The sequence below is a fragment of the Eretmochelys imbricata genome, chromosome 1, assembly GCF_965152235.1.
Source record: "Eretmochelys imbricata isolate rEreImb1 chromosome 1, rEreImb1.hap1, whole genome shotgun sequence".
NCBI classification, from domain to species: domain Eukaryota; kingdom Metazoa; phylum Chordata; order Testudines; family Cheloniidae; genus Eretmochelys; species Eretmochelys imbricata.
In genome coordinates this window covers 122,077,610-122,096,292 of record NC_135572.1, presented here as the reverse complement: position 1 = coordinate 122,096,292, position 18,683 = coordinate 122,077,610, and the positions used below count along the sequence as shown (strand labels likewise).

Here is an 18,683-nt window from a genome sequence, read left to right as displayed (position 1 = left end):
CAGAACCATTCACTGTAACAGAGCTGGAATGGGCACTGGGTAGCATCAAGTGTGGAACAGCTGCGGGCTATGACAACATATCTCCAGAATTCCTGAAAAACCTTGGCCCCCGTGCTTAGCTTTGGCTTGTGGAATTCTTCACCAGAGTCATCAGTGAAAGGAGGCTACCAAAGATATGGTGCACCACAAAAGTCATTGGCCTCCTAAAGCCTGGAAAGGATCCAAGTCAGGCGTCAAACTATCATCCCATATCATTATTGTCAGTGTGCTTCAAGGCACTGGAGCGCTTGGTCCTACAGCGCATACTACCCGACATGGAGAGAATTCTGAGCCCTAACCAAGACGGCTTTCGCTGAGGCGGTAGCACATGCAACCAAGTACTCATGCTGACCACACTTGTTGAAAATGGCTTCCAAAGAAACTTGAAAACAGGCACTGTTTTCATCGATACGGTATGGCGCACTGAGCTGCTCGTGAAGGTATCACAGGTCCTGCTACCTTGGGTCACAGGCATCGTTGAACTGTTCCTCTGCAATAGGCCATTCAGAGTCCATGTGGGGGAGAAGATGAGTGCTTGGAGACAACAGAGCAATGGGTTACCCAGGGCTCTGTGCTTTCACCAACCCTGTTCAACCTTTACATCAGTGACCTACCAACAACGGAGTCATGAAAGTTCATTTACACAGACTACATCTGTTGCAGTACCAGGCCCGGATGTTCCACGAGCTTCATGCCGCCTTAAACTTGGACATGACAAAGTTAGCTGACTACTGTAGAGTTGGCGCCTCCAGCCAAGTGTCATAAAAACAGTCTCCAGTTTGTTCCATCTTCATCACGCCAGCACAACCCAAGAACTGAAAGTTTATCTGAATGGTCAGAAGGTGAAGCATGAAGTAGAACCGGTCTATCTAGGTGTGACCTTAGACCACACACTGAGTTACCATGCCCACCTGAAGATGACAGCAGCTAAAGTTAAGACATGCAACAATCTTCTTAACAAACTAGCAGGTTTGTCATGGTCATGCTCGTGCTCCAACTCTGCAGACATCAGCTCTTGCTACCTCGTATTTGATGGCGGAGTACTGCACACCAGTATGAAGCCGATCGTCACACACCAAACTGGTGGATACGCAGTTACATGCCTCCATGCAGATCATCTCCGGCACCCTGTGTCCTACTCCACTCCCATGGCTCCCAGTTCTGAGAAATATTGCTCCTCCTCATATCAGACGAGAGGTTGTTACTGGAGAAAGTATGTGCCAACTCAAGCCTGCCACTACACAATGACCTTTTTAAACCACCAGCTGCACATTTGCCGTCACGTCGCCCGTTATGGTCTCATCCGCCATGCCAGGATGTTAGGGCGGAAACACTCTGGTAAGAGGAATGGATATCCGTTACAATCCCCAACCAGTCCTTCGTCGCCAACCCCACAATTTGCCCATCTGGTTTTGACCTGCCCCATCGCCAATGTCTCTGTTGAACAGGTTCCGAACCGGGCAAGGTCTCTGCATTCAGCCTGTATCGCTGGGGCCTTCATGACAGCCTTTTGTGCGGTTGTGGCACAACACAGATGATGATGCACATTGTCGATGAATGCCTGCTGACTGGGTTCAGTGGTGGCCTAGAACTGAAGATGCCATCACTTGGCCTGACAACTATGCACATGCTAAATAAATAGAGTACTCACTACATCAAACCACTTCAGAAGCTCTTCACTAGCTCACTGCTCTGGACTTGGTTATTTGAACATTGCTAATCCTCTCGCTTGCCATATAAACAATACGTTTGTACTCAGCCATCTGTCTTGTTCATATCTCTCTGGAAGCTGTGTAATATTTAATGTTCTGCTCAAGACTTCACCAACTCATAGGGGTATATGAAAAAAAATGCTCATAAAAGTTCTACATGTGTAAACTTCCTTGGTTAGTGGATTGTCCCATGACTGGCTAAAATTTTTTGACCAAATTGCTACTTAAGAATGGTGGAGTACTTCTCAGGAACATCAAAGTTGTTTTCCTGAATATTGAATATTGCACAGATCACTAATATTTTCCATTAGATCACTTCAGTAAGAACAGGATCTGTCCCCAAGTGTATTTGGCTTGTGCAACTATACATCCTTGTTCTCTTTAAACATTGCCCAGAGGAAAAAAAAACTAGTTATAGTAGTAGTCAATGAGGAAAACAAAGCTGTTAAATTCTGATTTACTGTTTGGTCTTTTTCCCCACCCTAAATACCATAGATCAAATGGCTTTTTTTTTCCCCTTGTGAAGTAGCAGCATAGATAAATTCTGTTGTGGATGCTAATGCTGTTTAGACATTTTAAAATGATCACTACTTTAATGTATAAATAACTGCTAAGAGTGCATTCTTCATATTTTGTATAAATAACATTGTTATGTTTCAGAGTAGCTGCCGTGTTAGTCTGTATTTGCAAAAAGAAAAGGAGTACTTGTGGCACCTTAGAGACTAACCAATTTATTTGAGCATAAGCTTTCGTGAGCTACAGCTCACTTCATCGGATGCATGATGCATCCGATGAAGTGAGCTGTAGCTCACGAAAGCTTATGCTCAAATAAATTGGTTAGTCTCTAACATTGTTATGTAATTCAGACTGCACATTAATAAGATGTTAGATTAATTTTATACAGTAAATGAAGTAGCTTACTGTATAAGGCAATAATATGGGCAAATATATCAACACTGAGTATGTTTTTGTTATTTCTGTAAACTTTTTGAATTAAAGTTTTGACTACTTGCATATCTTCCCTCCCTTCCCACCCCCAAAAAATCTTAAAGCCTCCATCACAGCTATTATCCTTCAAGGAGAGGACTGAATGGGATGCCCTTTTTAACCAATTAACACCAGATGCTCTGGCTAGTGGCCAGAAAAGTCACAGTTGTGTAATGTGAGGTTCTTTTCCCCCATCTCCACGTACAAGGGGTTGAGTACATTCCTCCAGTATCCTGCCAGCTCATGCCATTCTGGGGAGGGTCTAGACCAGAACCAGAAATGAAACTCAAATTTCTTATGTGGTAAAGTAGAGCAGACCCCTGAACAAGAACATTTTTGTGACAAATATACATCATTATTTAACATATAAAACTGTCTCACTTGGCCAGGCAATGGGCTTTGCTTCCTAAGCTATGACAATTTAGAGGTTTGCCGGCAGAATCATGCTATGTCTACACTTTGAGTGAGGGGTGTGATTCCCAGCTTGTATACTTGCTCTTGGTCAATGTTGCTGATGCCCATGCTGCCACAGCTATGCTGCTGTTTATTAGGTGCAAGTGGTGTTCTCGTCCATCCTCCCCGTGGAAAGAAAAGGCTGGGGTAGGGATCGTCAAATCGTGGAAGTCAATGAATGGCTACTCAGGTGTGTCGGAGAGAAGGCTTAGGATTCTTCGACCATGGGATGGTGTTCCAAGAAGGAGGAGTGCTAGGCAGAGACGGGCTCCACTTAACGAAGAGAGGGAAGAGCATCTTCGCGAGCAGGCTGGCTAACCTAGTGAGGAGGGCTTTAAACTAGGTTCACCGGGGGAAGGAGACCAGAGCCCTGAGGTAAGTGGGGAAGCGGGATACTGGGAGGAAGCACAAGCAGGAGCGTGTGAGAGGGGAGGGCTCCTGCCTCATACTGAGAAGAAGGGGCGATCAGCAGGTTATCTCAAGTGCCTATATACAAATGCACAAAGCCTGGGAAACAAGCAGGGAGAACTGGAGGTCCTGGCAAAGTCAGGGAATTATGATGTGATTGGAATAACAGAGACTTGGTGGGATAACTCGCATGACTGGAGTACTGTCATGGATGGGTATAAACTGTTCAGGAAGGACAGGGAGGCCAGAAAAGGTGGGGGAGTTGCACTGTATGTAAGGGAGCAGTATGACTGCTCAGAGCTCAAGTATGAAACTGCAGAAAAACCTGAGAGTCTCTGGATTAAGTTTAGAAGCGTGAGCAACAAGGGTGATGTCGTGGTGGAAGTCTGCTATAGACCACTGGACCAGGGGGATGAGGTGGACGAGGCTTTCTTCCGGCAACTCGCAAAAGCTACTAGATCGCACACCCTGGTTCTCATGGGCGACTTCAATCATCCTGATATCTGCTGGGAGAGCAATACAGCGGTGCACAGACAATCCAGAAAGTTTTTGGAAAGTGTAGGGGACAATATCCTGGTGCAAGTGCTGGAGGAACCAACTAGGGGCGGAGCTCTTCTTGACCTGCTGCTCACAAACCGGGAAGAATTAGTAGGGGAAAGCAAAAGTGGATGGGAACCTGGGAGGTAGTGACCATGAGATGGTCGAGTTCAGGATCCTGACACAAGGAAGAAAGGAAAGCAGCAGAATATGGACCCTGGACTTCAGAAAAGCAGACTTTGACTCCCTCAGGGAACTGATGGGCAAGATCCCCTGGGTGAATAACATGAGGGGGAAAGGAGTCCAGGAGAGCTGGCTGTATTTTAAAGAATCCTTATTGAGGTTATAGGGACAAAGCATCCCGATGTGTAGAAAGAATTGTAAATATGGCAGGCGACCAGCTTGGCTTAACAGTGAAATCCTTGCTGATCTTAAACACAAAAAAGAAGCTTACAAGAAGTGGAAGATTGGACAAATGAACAGGGATGAGTATATAAATATTGCTCGGGCTTGCAGGAATGAAATCAGAAAGGCTAAATCACACCTGGAGTTGCAGCTAGCGAGGGATGTTAAGAGTAACAAGAAGGGTTTCTTCAAGTATGTTGGCAATAAGAAGAAAGCCAAGGAAAGTGTGGGCCCCTTACTGAATGAGGGAGGCAACCTAGTGACAAAGGATGTGGAAAAAGTTAATGTACTCAATGCTTTTTTTGCCTCTGTCTTCACGAACAAGGTCAGCTCCCAGACTACTGCACTGGGCAGCACAGCATGGTGAGGAGGTGGCCAGCCCTCTGTGAAGGAAGAAGTGGTTCAGGACTATTTAGAAAAACTGGACGTGCACAAGTCCATAGGGCCAGATGCGTTGCATTCGAGAGTGCTAAAGGAATTGGCGGATGTGATTGCAGAACCATTGGCCATTATCTTTGAAAACTCATAGCAATCGGGGGAAGTCCCGGAAGACTGGAAAAAGGCTAATGTAGTGCCAATCTTAATGTAACCCTTCTGCCAGGCCAAGTTGATAGCAGCAAGGGCCGGGTTCAGTACACAGGGGTTCCCTCTCATTAAAGCAAATGCAAAACTGGCTCGAGCCCCCACCCAGTGACCTGGGAAAATCTTACACACCCCCTGGGCGCCTCAAGGAGGCAATACTTCCCCTCTTGCAAGCACGGCGTCTCGGTGTAGTAGAGAATCTTTAATAACATGAGGTAAACAACATCAGCATTAAATTGGGGAAACACCACAACTAGTGTTCATTAACCAAACCATGAACACCGACCCACCCCAGAAAAATTGGGCCACATCCTTTCCCTTAGGCCCTTGAGTCCCAGAACCCAAACGTCTCGAGTCCAGCAATCCACAAATCACCCAAAGTCCAAAAAAGTCCAGCACCGGAGTTCAAAAGTTCATCTGCAGAGTGTTACTCCCCAGTCTGGCCGAAATGTGCCTGGGTGTGGGGGGGGGAAAGAGGTAAGGGGCACCTTACGTGTCCTGAAGCTGACTGCCCCACAGGGCTCTGCTCCGCTCCACCACGACCGGCTCCGCTCTGCACAGCTCGCCGTCTCACGAACAGCTCTGCTCAGCTCGCCGTCTCACGAACACACCGCCGTCTCACGAACACACCGCCGTCTCACGACCGGCTCCGCTCAGCTCGCCGTCTCACGAACACACCGCCGTCTCACGACCAGCTCCGCTCAGCTCGCCGTCTCACGAACACACCGCCGTCTCACGACCGGCTCCGCTCAGCTCGCCGTCTCACAAATAGCTCCGCTGCACACTAGATCTTCCGGCTCCCCACTACTTGACACAGTGCTCAGTGATTTCAGCTCTCAGTGATTTCAGCTCATAGTAGTGGGAGCCTTAGTGCTGGTGCACCATAAGGCTGAAGTGAATTCAGCACAGTACCTGTAACAAAACTCTTAATAGACCCAAAATTAGCTCTGACATTCCACAGTGGAGAGAGACAGAGGTGCAATTGGTGCTTCAGGCCCTCACAAAGGGGCCTACACCACCAGGCACTAATACCTGTCTCAAGTCTCTCTCAATTCACAGAGTTTTGGAACCCATGTCCCTTGCCTAGTGAGTGCTACTCAGTTGATGGTGAGTCCTCCATCATAACAAAAAGGCCAAGTACAGTTCCAAGCACAGTTCCCATAATCAGGGTACTAACAATTTATTCTTCCCGCCCCAATAACAGAGACACTGGGGATCCCACAGCAGCCAAAGTGACCATTTGGGCAGTTATGGCCTCATTCTAGGCGGGGTGGGTGTGCCTATGCAAATGAGATCAGCCCCTGAAGTTCTTTTCCACAACTTGCCACACCTCACCACCAGATGTCAGGGTGGAGCCCACCCTGTCTCTGCTTACATTTAAAAAAGAGAAGAAGGAGGATCCTGGGAACTACAGGCCAGTCAGCCTCACCTCAGTCCCCGGAAAAATCGTGGAGCATCTCCTCAAGGAATCAATTCTGAAGCACTTAGACGAGAGGAAAGTGATCAGGAATAGTCAGCATGGATTCACTAAGGGAAAGTCATGTCTGACTAATCTAATTGCCTTCTATGATGAGATAACTGGTTCTGTGGATGAAGGGAAAGCAGTGGATGTGTTGTTCCTTGACTTTAGCAAAACTTTTGACACAGTCTCCCACAGTATTCTTGTCAGCAAGTTAAAGAAGTATGGACTGGATGGATGCACTACAAGGTGGGTAGAAAGTTGGCTAGATTGTCGGGCTCAATGGGTAGTGATCAATGGCTCCATGTCTAGTTGGCAGCCGGTATCTAGCGGAGTGCCCCAAGGGTCGGTCTTGGGGCCGGTTTTGTTCAATATCTTCATTAATGATCTGGAGGATGGTGTGGATTGCACCCTCAGCAAGTTTGCGGATGACACTAAACTGGGAGGAGTGGTAGATATGCTGGAGGGTAGGGATAGGATACAGAGGGACCTAGACAAATTGGAGGATTGGGCCAAAAGAAATCTGATGAGGTTCAACAAGGACAAGTGCAGAGTCCTGCACTTAGGACGGAAGAATCCAATGCACCGCTACAGACTAGCGACCGAATGGCTAGGCAGCAGTTCTGCAGAGAGGGACCAAGGGGTGACAGTGGACGAGAAGCTGGATATGAGTCAACAGTGTGCCCTTGTTGCCAAGAAGGCCAATGGCATTTTGGGGTTTATAAGTAGGGGCATTGCCAGCAGATCGAGGGACGTGATCGTTCCCCTCTATTTGACACTGGTGAGGCCTCATCTGGAGTACTGTGTCCAGTTTTGGGCCCCACACTACAAGAAGGATGTGGATAAATTGGAGAGAGTCCAGCGAAGGGCAACAAAAATGATTAGGGGACTGGAGCACAGGACTTATGAGGAGAGGCTGAGGGAACTGGGATTGTTTAGTCTGCAGAAGAGAAGAATGAGGGGGGATTTGATAGCTGCTTTTAACTACCTGAAAGGTGGATCCAAATAGGATGGATCTAGACTATTCTCAGTGATAGCAGATAACAGGACAAGGAGTAATGGTCTCAAGTTGCAGTCGGGGAGATTTAGGTTGGATATTAGGAAAAACTTTTTCACTAGGAAGGTGGTGAAACACTGGAATGCGTTACCTACGGAGGTGGTGGAATCCCCTTCCTTAGAAGTTTTTAAGGTCAGGCTTGACAAAGCCCTGGCTGGGATGATTTAGTTGGGATTGGTCCTGCTCTGGGCAGGGGGTTGGACTAGATGGCCTCCAGAGGTCCCTTCCAACTCTGTTATTCTATGATTCTATATTCCTGAGCTACCCCAAGTATGTGTAAACAAGCTTAGAATCAGATGCCTCTGTCAAAGTACAGACATAGCCTCCGGAGGGTTGACACTGGACTGTAGGATTGTCCTGTGGTTAAGACACTGAACTGGGTCTTAGGAGAACTGAGTTCAGTTTCTGGCTTTGCCTCAGACTTTCTGCAGGATCCTAGCTAAGTCATTTGATCCTTCTGTGTCTTAGTTCTCCATCTGTAAAATGGGGATAATAATATTTCCTTTCTCCCAAGTCTTTTTAGGTTGTAAGCTCTTCAGAGCAGGAGTGGATTATAGCACCGAACACAGTGGGACTCTGGCCTCAGTTGAGGGCATGTAGGTGCTAACATAACACCACTGCTGAGTACTGCCATGAAGACTGATATACGCTGCTGTAGGGACCCTAGACTTGCGATGTATTCAGGCTTAAATGAATCTGAATACATAGAATTCCTTGCTAAACAACTTCTCCCTTTTTGTGATGAAATAGTTTTTTAAAGGTGGAAAATAAAATCCATTGGGAGAGGAAAAAAACACTAGGGGGTTGCTGGTGGGGATTTTTTGCATGTAAATATATAAATTTAACCTCATACAGTCAAAATACTTATTTGTACAGCATAAGAATTACACTCTTTGATAGAGGATGGCAGTCTTCATTTGGCCTCATTTTCCTAGCAACACCTTCAGATTGCTGTTCTTATACAAGAACATAGACACAGTTGCCTCTCACTTGCTGATGTATTAGGACCAACATAAAAAGGAGCAAAACTTTGATCAGCATGAAACCTTGTGTTAACTTAGTACCTTCTTTATATGCATCCAAAGCAACCTCATGCAGGCAGTATTTAATGTATTTGCTCATTCATTTACAAAAAGGCAATTTCATGTCAAAACTGTCAGCATCTGTAATACAATACCGTGTATCTACACTTTCATTTCACAAGGAAAGAAAGAAGCCATTTGATTTATTTATGAGCTAAAGAGCTTTAGCAGTAAATCAGAATTGCTTACCTCAGACTATTACTGTAATTGAATTTTCCCCTATCCTGGATACTAGCTGGTTAAAGGTTATAGTGGCATATTTTTAAGGAATTGTAAGAGAACTCAAATATACAAGCAGCAGTGAAAGGTATAATTTTAGCTCCAAAAAGGAGTCGTATAGTAAAATTATACACCAGACAGGACAAAACAAATATGCTTTGTGGTACTGATGTGGAAGTCTGCTCGTATTACTTCTTTCAGATCTTGACAGGATCTTTGTTCTTGATGTAAAATGGATTTTTTTAAAGCTGTTGGCTTTGTTGGCAGGTGTTCCTGGGAGGAAGGAAACGCAGTCCATAAACTTGCAATTTCTGTAAAAGTTAATGTAGCTACACAGCTTTGGAGCCATACTCTGTTTGCTGAGTTCAGCAGCCACAGAGAGCTTTCATTTGATTAGCTTGGCCTTTGGTGTTAAGTGTCTCTAGGATTTCCTGAGAGACATTTATCAAAGGAATTAAGACTTTTTTTTAAGAGCACTGAATGAAAATGTATGCTCAATAAACTAAAGCCTGCTCAAAAGTGACATTATTGTGCGCTATAATGAAACCCCTATGAGTTGGTGAAGTCCCTACCCAGCTTAAATATTGTTTGTCCTTCCGTTTACACAGAAGGTCTGTCTACACTATGATAACAAACCTGTGGCGCTTAATCCCAGAGCCCAGGTCAGCTGATTCGGGCACAGGGCTTGGGTTGTGGGGGTATAAAATTGCAGTGTAGATGTTTGGGCTCAGGCTGGAGCCCAGGCTCTGAGACCCACCCACCCCCCCGAATCTGAACATCTACACTGCAATTTTATAGCCCCACTACCCAAGCCCCCCAAGCCCAAGTCAGCTGACTCAGACCAGTTGTAGCTGTGCCATGGATTGTTTATTGCTGTATAGGTGTATCCCCTAGACTTTAAAATGGTCTGGCACTAACCCTTTATATAATTTGCAGCTAGGACAATAATGTGTTTTACTGAAATATCTTCAGTGATTTTCATATGTTGCTAGGTTGGTGTGTGTGACAGAGATTAACTCAGTTTTCTGGTATACATTTTTTTTTATGGTGAATGATGCTGGATTGACAGTCTGGTGGACTGGTTTTTCTATTTATCCACAGACCAGGTATTATATGGGCAGTGCAAGATTTCCAGCCTGCTCCCCAATGTGTCTTAGTCTGACTTGGAGGGACGTCACCCGGTCCCCACTCATGCTCTCTGCTGATTGGCGGCTAAGGCATATAATGGGGAGTTCCCAGATAGTGCTAGTTGCCAAGGTAGTGTTTATCGTGTGAACCCTTGAACACTGGAAGTAGGAATGAGATCACCCTGAGATAGGGGACAACTGAGGTGTTTGGAAGCAGACCTCAGACTTCAAGGTTTGAAGACTTTTAAGAGTATTCTCGCTGGTGAACCCTCAGTTCTGTCTGAAAAGTTGTGTACACCACTCTGAAGGTGGTTAAAGGGACTAGTAGAGGAACACATGGCCAAAGGGTTGAATGAGTAATTTATGCAATATTCTCATCTTATCTTGGCCTGGAGTCTTGAGACCTGAATACTTCCATTGACTTCAGAAAACAATGTTTAAAAAAAATATTTAAATGTATTACATAGTGATTTTAAGTAATTAAGCACCTGAGTAGCTCCACTGAAGTGATGTAAAATTAAGTAGATGCTCTAATACATAGCTGGATTGAAACCTACATTTGTCCAAGGGGACAAACTCTTCGATTGTGATTTCGCAACATTCAGGGGGTATTTTACAACATGGGGTTAAGACATTTTTCCACAATATCACACAGCATTACTTTCTTCTGGACAAATATTACAATTATTCTACTGATACGACAGAGAAGGCAGAAACCCAGATTTAACTGTTAGATTCCAGGTGAAGGTAAGAGTCTGGCACTTTTACTCATAAACTGACCTATTTGATGTGCAAGTCATTGATTCACAATAACTACGTAACCCAATAATGCTATTTTACAGTCACTTTTCATAATGAACTACACTTAAAAAATTCAAAAGCCCAATCTGTTTGAGATAATACTAACAATTCTCCTCAGCCTGTATATTTTGGCTACCTGGCTCCCAATATGTGCCCAAATCACCTATTGTGTCTTAGGTTCTTTGATGCTCGCTTTGATGCTCGCTTTTCCTGCCAGCTCACAGTTACACATTGTTCATGTTACTTATTTGTTTTTCTTGATTGCAAGTTGAATTCTGTATACAAATGTGACTCTGTCACCTGATTCTATGGCCTGAGATGCCACTGTAGTCCTCGACCCCATCTTCTCAGCCCTGCTTCTTCTCTTGCTTCTCACAAATGTAACAGTCTTCACAAGATGTCATACTTTGGCACTTTTGAAAATCTCATGAGGCACTTAATCTGCATCTTTAGACACCTACATATTTTTGAAAAATCTAGCCCTTGTTGACCAGAAACAGTCCATTCATTCACTATTTATAGTCAACTATAGCCCTAATAAATAATTTCCTTTGTTTAAGAAATCAGTTAGTTTTAAATGCAAAACATGTTTTGCTAAACTTTTTTTCCCTTGTATCTGATACATGTAAGGTAGTTTTACTTGACTAATAAATTATGGGTAGGGGAGTTGGACAATAATTTAATGACAGATGTTAAAAAGTTAAAGCTTTATAACCATTAAAACACAAATTGTCACTATCATATGTGAATATATCACAAAGTAAATATCCCTAAATCAAATTCTAAGAAGTTCTCAAGCATCATTTTTCTTATTTTGCCTATCTGTAAATTGTGATTGTTATCGGTAGAAATACATTTTCATTGGTACGGTGAAATTGACATTTACTGATATATACCAATAAAAATATTATCTTTCCAAGCCCATGTAAAAGCTGTATTTGGTTGTAAATCAACATGTTATAATGGTTGGCAACCAATGAGAATGAACTTTTCTTTAGGAAAATAAATAAAAACTACAAATGCAAAACAAGATTAAAATCAATTATTTAAATCAAGCTGCTTGCTGATTTAAATTATTGAGATAGGGTATTTAAATCACTTTGATTTAACTCAATCCACCATGTGTTTAATACCTCATCGACAGGAAACATCTCATTTCATTAATTAAATGAAATAATTGCTCTATGATAGAACATTCTGTCTCCAACACCATAGTCGGGTAGCTGTTGGTAAATGTCCAATGACCACATGCCAACTTCAGCCTCATTAGCCAGAGTATCAAGTAGAGTTTTGAGTGCTAACTAGGAGAAAAAAGGATCCTACTGTAGGTGTCTAATTACTCTATTGGATTAATACGTCTCAGCTGGTATAAAGCAATTAAGAAATATTGCTTACATTTCAGAAAGTTCGTATTAACTTTTTCCTAGTTCACAATATATCGTCTTATAGTGTTCCAGACTTGTAGTTGCTTTGTTTAAATTAGAAGTATTTGAAACCTAGTAATGATACTTTGAATATTTTCAGCCTGCTCAGACCAATTTGATCTTTCCTCTCCAACCCAAAATACATGTGCTCCTCCGTCTGACTTTTTGTTTATTTCATGCCTTTGAGACGTGTGTTCTTTTATTTTGGGGGGGTAGGAAATCATCCTTTTAACGGGAGACTTTCTAAAGCACCCAAGGAATTTTGAAGCACAAGTCTCATTGACTTTCAGTGACACTTGGGCTGCTAAGTCATTTTTACTGAGGTGCTTTTAAAAAGCCCACCCAAAATATATTATGGATGTTGTGCAAAAAAAAAAATAAATAAAATAAAATAAAGTATGCTTCTAAATTAAAGTCTTAATGAAAAGATTAAATATTTAACACTTTTATGATTCCAGGATTCTGAATTTGACCCCCTGAAGTTCACCAGTGTCATTGAATGTGAGAAGCCAAACAATGACTTAAGTAGGTTTCGAGGTTACATGTGAGTATTTCATATAATTACCTTCAGTCTTCAGTCCCTTCTCTATAAGACATTTGACTTCCAGGCTCTCTTCTTCTAGTCCCCTACCTCATTCCCTGCACAGCTTCCAACTTCTGAACCAAATGAGTCAGGAATCCTACAGACAACAGCCTCCTTCACTACACAACCCTGATTCATCCCCAGAGCAGGACCACCTTGTACACTTACAGAGGTATCAGTTCTACAGAAAAAATAGTATGTGATCATGTAATCCAAGACTGTATCACAATGTGTACACAAAAGAGAGATGAATGAGGGTTGCACAGGCAACTTTAATTCTGGCATTTCTTAACTTTGGAATGCTTTCTCTTGCTGTCAAGGTTCCTCCCCCACTCTGAACTCTAGGGTACAGATGTGGGGACCTGCATGAAAAACCTCCTAAGCTTATCTTTACCAGCTTAGGTCAAAACTTCCCCAAGGTACAAAGTATTCCACCCGTGGTCCTTGGAATGGCCGCTACCACCACCAAACTAATACTGGTTACTGGGGAAGAGCTGTTTGGACGCGTCTTTCCCCCCCAAAATACTTCCCAAAACCCTGCACCCCACTTCCTGGACAAGGTTTGGTAAAAAGCCTCACCAATTTGCCTAGGTGACTACAGACCCAGACCCTTGGATCTTAAGAACAATGAACAATCCTCCCAACACTTGCACCCCCCCTTTCCTGGGAAATGTTGGATAAAAAGCCTCACCAATTTGCATAGGTGACCACAGACCCAAACCCTTGGATCTGAGAACAATGAAAAAGCATTCAGTTTTTTACAAGAAAACTTTTAATAGAAAATAGAAGTAAATAGAAATAAAGAAATCCCCCCTGTAAAATCAGGATGGTAGATATCTTACAGGGTAATTAGATTAAAAAACATAGAGAACCCCTCTAGGCAAAACCTTAAGTTACAAAAAAGATACACAGACAGAAATAGTTATTCTATTCAGCACAATTCCTTTCTCAGCCATTTAAAGAAATCATAATCTAACACATACCTAGCTAGATTACTTACTAAAAGTTCTAAGACTCCATTCCTGTTCTGTCCCTGGCAAAAGCAGCATACAGACAGACACAGACCCTTTGTTTCTCTCCCTCCTCCCAGCTTTTGAAAGTATCTTGTCTCCTCATTGGTCATTTTGGTCAGGTGCCAGCGAGGTTACCTTTAGCTTCTTAACCCTTTACAGGTGAGAGGAGCTTTCCCCTGGCCAGGAGGAATTTCAAAGGGGTTTACCCTTCCCCTTATATTTATGACACTTGCTTATCAAGAATAACTGCTAAAATTGTTCTCTTTTGTAAGGTGCATCTATTTGTGGAATGCTCCGTGTCTTGGGGCAGTCATTCAAAATTCCTGCCTCTCCATTCAGATGGAGTTAGAAGTCTCTCACTTCCATTCCTGAAGATGAATGTATTGGTCAGCTAACACCATGGCTATAAATGCCTGAAGCAGGGAAGTAATAGATAAGACTCCCCACCCCCCTCACCCGATTTCATAATCTGTTTATCCACCCTAGCTTCAAAGAGTATGAGTTCAGGATGGACACTCCTTTGTACATTATCTGAAGCATTATAAATGCCATGGAACAGATTTTCAGCTTGTGCAAATCGGCATAGCTCCTTTGCAGCTACATTGGTTTAGACCAGCTGAGACTGCGGCCCTGTACTAGTAGCACAAGACATACAGCTCATGTTAAGATGAGAGCTGGTATTACTTACTTACTTGTTTGTTTTTTTAGTTTGAGTATTTTTTATAGTACAGTTTTGGGGGGTGGGTTCCCCTCTAGTTTTCCTTTGAGGTGAGGGTCTCCTTGCCTTTGGGCCCCTGTTTCCTTGCAGCCTTTCCTAGCAGGTTATGCCAAAAACCCCAGGATTAAAGCCCTGCCAGACCTGCCACAGGTCTTTCCCCCTCAGTGACAGGCATTCCAGCTGCCTCTACTGCCTTGGAGAACCCCACATCTTACGGCAATATAAGGTTTGCTCCAGCTTCAAGAGCAGATCTAGGAAGCTGAAAAAAGACAGACTGAAACTGCTCCTCATGGAGTGCTCACTGGGACCCATGGGGTCCGATTCAGCCCCTGTACCTCCGGCTCAGCCACTCAGAGCACTCCAGTGACTCCGTCATCTCCAGCTTTGGTAAGCCAGGACCATGGAGCAACTTCGGGCGCTCAGACTTAACTTAAAGACCCCATGCCCTGAGAGACCGTCCAAGAGAAGTGAAAAATCACCACCAAGACCAAGGAGACCTCACATCCCAGTATAGGCACTGCTGAGGCTTCTAGATACCAAGACTTCAGTGACGAAAGACATCTAGTAAGCTGCATGCCAGAAAGTCTTCGCTCATATTTTAAAACACTAACAATTCTGCATGCAGCAGCACATTCAGCAACAAGTAAGCTGGCCTGTTCCCTAGCAGAATGCCAATTTATTACCAATACTGGTGGTCAGTACACTGTACGCAGATCAGCATACTAGTTGGCACAATGAGCCATTAAAAAGTACAATAAAATACATGGCGGCTGGCCTGCCCCCAACTTTCTCAGTGTTGCAGATGTGAAGCATTACTGAAGCTGACCTTTTTACTCACAGTCATAAACTGCACTGAACATACCTAGTCGACTCCACTCAACAACTTGATTTAATCATGGCCACAATTTCTGCTCATCTGTGGATCCCAAAAATCATGACTCGGGCCCCAGAAATCATGAAATTTGCCTAAAAATACTGAGATTTTGTTTTAAAAATACATGGGTGCAGTATGTGCTTTCTGGTTTTACAGCTTTGCTCTGGAGCTATAGGGGCTAGAATTATTTTTAAATTTTAAATCTGAAAACCTCACATAATCACATGACTCCAGAAGCCTGGGGCTTTAAGAAACACCAACTATAGTGAGAGTCAGGGGCAGCTCTACCAATTTTGCTGCCCCAAGCCGCCGAATTGCTGCCGCACCCAGAAGAGCGGTGGAGCTGCCGCCCAAAAGCCACTGCAGCGGGAAGAGCCCCATTCTGAATGCCACCCCAAGCACCTGGTGAGAGTTGGTAATCTCACGTATATATAAGAGAGTGTTGTAAACTCGCAACATACAAATGTATGTAAAGCCATGGTGCAAATCAGCTTTGCCATCATAAAAAATAAATAAATGTAAAGCTAGTGATGGAGGACATCCAAAAGTTAGAAGTGCATTTCAGAATAAAGTTTTGATGCCTCTTTCTCTGTGGCCTGCTGCAATCAACCTTCCCCAGCAGAACCTGCCACACATCTTCCTCCAAGCTAATCCCCATCCCCTTTATCCGTTATCACCTTGCGTGGAATAAACTGGTGGTCTGCTACTCCCCTCCAGAGGCCCCCTCTCCTCTCTGTTGTTTTCAAAAAGAAGGCCACTGCCTCCCCTCCCAAAGTCAGCATGGTCTCTGGTGGTAGTGCTCCCCCGCATATGACATCTGGGAATCTGCTTAAAAGGCCTTTGAGGCAAGCAGACCCCCATATGCCCTGGTGAGTAGTTGCTAGGGAAAGCTCAAGGTTCAAGCCAATGGAAAAGTAAGAGATACCATGATTTTCCGATATTTTTTTCTTTTGGCTGAATTAGAAGGCGCACACACTCTCCGGACACTCTCGCTGGTAAATAAGTCAAACTGACTTGTGCTAATCCTCCTGACCACAAGGGTTAGGCTCAGCCAGTCAAAGATCCGGAAAATATACCAAGTGACTTGGTCCGTTTGACTTCTACCATGTAGTCAATTCAAGTTCAAAATTAGAAATACACTATTAAAAGCTGCTCAAAGTATTCAGACCCAGATAATGCAAACCCTTCCCTGCCCAGTTTAGAAATCTTTATCAATACGAACAGTTTTGTAAAAAACAAAAACAACAACAAAAAGCAACAATAAACACTGCACGGTTGTGGAAGATCTTCATATTTTAAAAACAGACAAATTCAGAGAGATTTTAATTTCACACTGAAATCTTCATCTGGCAGTAGCAGCAGGAATCACAGGCATGCCGACATTTTACAGGATTGCTGGATATTTGTTTATAGCCCTTCAACTATTGAGAAAACAATGCAACCCCACAACTTATTTTTCAGGATATCTGAAAAACATGGGGTTGGAGGTGAGAGGAGGCATTTTCTATCTTTTTGTGTGTGTGTTGATACAGTATTGATATATCACCCTATTGATCCCACTCTAGCAAATGGGATACAAGGCAAACAAACAGGAAAAGGCAGAAGTTAGTTGGAGACAGGCTCTGTTAAACAAGACTGTTTCCATGCAAATACCTTCTCAATTATGTACTGAAACAATAATTAAATGCAGCTAGTGTAGCCATTTCTCATACTAGGTATGTGCATGTTCACTAGGTGTTTATATGCCACATATTTTGGGATGATGTCCATGTGAGAAATTGCAGAGCCATGAAACATACTGTATTTATCAAGCACTTCTGACCATCTCACCTACACTCTGCTCTCTAATCCATTCTCCTACAGTCTAGTTCTAACATTCCAAATTTCTGAGCAGCTTCAAAAAGTCACCATTTAAAAAAAAATACTCCCAGAGAAAGGTTTCCTTCTTTCCCTCGAAAATCATATTGGAATGAGTCCCAGGAAGGGGAAAATTCAGTGCTGAATCAGTGCCAGGTTAAAGGTTCAACCCTGCAGAGACAGAAATGGGAGCTCAGCCGTCTCCCCAGTGGACCCACAGCATTTGTGTTTCACCTGGGAAGGCTAGTTCTCAGACCTATCTAATTTACAGAGCGCTGGTTTTGAATTTTTTCCATGCACATTCCCTAGTTTGTAATTTTCTTTCCTTAAATTTACGTGTCTAAATAGCTCATCATTTTTCTATGTACCTAGTTAGTGGATCATTTGTAGGATGGGGCGGGGAAAAGTGGAGGAAAATAAATGTGTTGTATTTATTTATTGTACTCCATGGCTTAGTTTCCTCCATGTCATTTTCTAAGAGTATGTAGAACACCAGTGGATGACTGTGATTTACTTTGTTATGTACAAATGCAAATTAGTAGCAAATGCTATTTGTTTAGCAATGAGTAAGATGGGGAAAAGTTGCCATACAATTCAATACTCCAGATGTGGCCTCACCAGTGCTGAATAGAGGGGAATAATCACTTCCTTTGATCTGCTGGCAATGCTCCTACTAATGCAGCCCAATATGCCGTTAGCCTTCTTGGCAACAAGGGCACACTGTTGACTCGTATCCAGCTTCTCATCCACTGTAATCCCCAGGTCCTTTTCTGCAAAACTACTGCTTAGCCAATGGGTCCCCAGTCTGTAGTAGTGCATGGGATCCTTCTGTCCTAAGTACAGGACTCTGCACTTGTCCTTGTTGAACCTCATCAGATTTCTTTTGGCCCAATCCTCCAATTTGTCTAGGTCACTCTGAACCCTATCCCTACCCTCCAGTTTGTCTACTTCTCCCCCCAGTTTAGTATCATCCGCAAACTTGCTGAGGGTGCAATCCATCTCATCATCCAGAATGAAGATGTTGAACAAAACCGGCCCCAGGACCGACCCCTGGGGCACTCCGCTTGATACTGGCTGCCAACTAAACATTGAGCCATTGATCACTACCCATTGAGTCCGATGATCTAGCCAGATTTCTATCCACCTTGTAGTCCATTCATGCAATCCACACTTCTTTAACTTGCTGGCAAGAATACTGTGGGAGACCGTATCAAAACTTTGCTAAAGTCAAGGTATATCTCGTCCACCACTTTCCCCATATACACAGAGCCAGTTATCTCATCATAGAAGGCAGTCAGGTTGGTTAGGCATGCCTTACCCTTGGTGAATCCACGATGACTGTTCAT

General features: G+C 43.5%; 1 protein-coding gene across 1 annotated transcript in view; it reads left to right on the top strand.

Moving 5' to 3' along the window:
- ATP10A (ATPase phospholipid transporting 10A (putative)) overlaps window positions 1–18,683 on the top strand; it is a 146,102-nt gene that overhangs the window by 69,537 nt on the left and 57,882 nt on the right. The window contains exon 3 of the mRNA XM_077807119.1: window positions 12,751–12,836. Coding sequence (XP_077663245.1) covers window positions 12,751–12,836 — 86 coding nt within the window. The remainder of the gene's footprint in view (window positions 1–12,750; window positions 12,837–18,683) is intronic.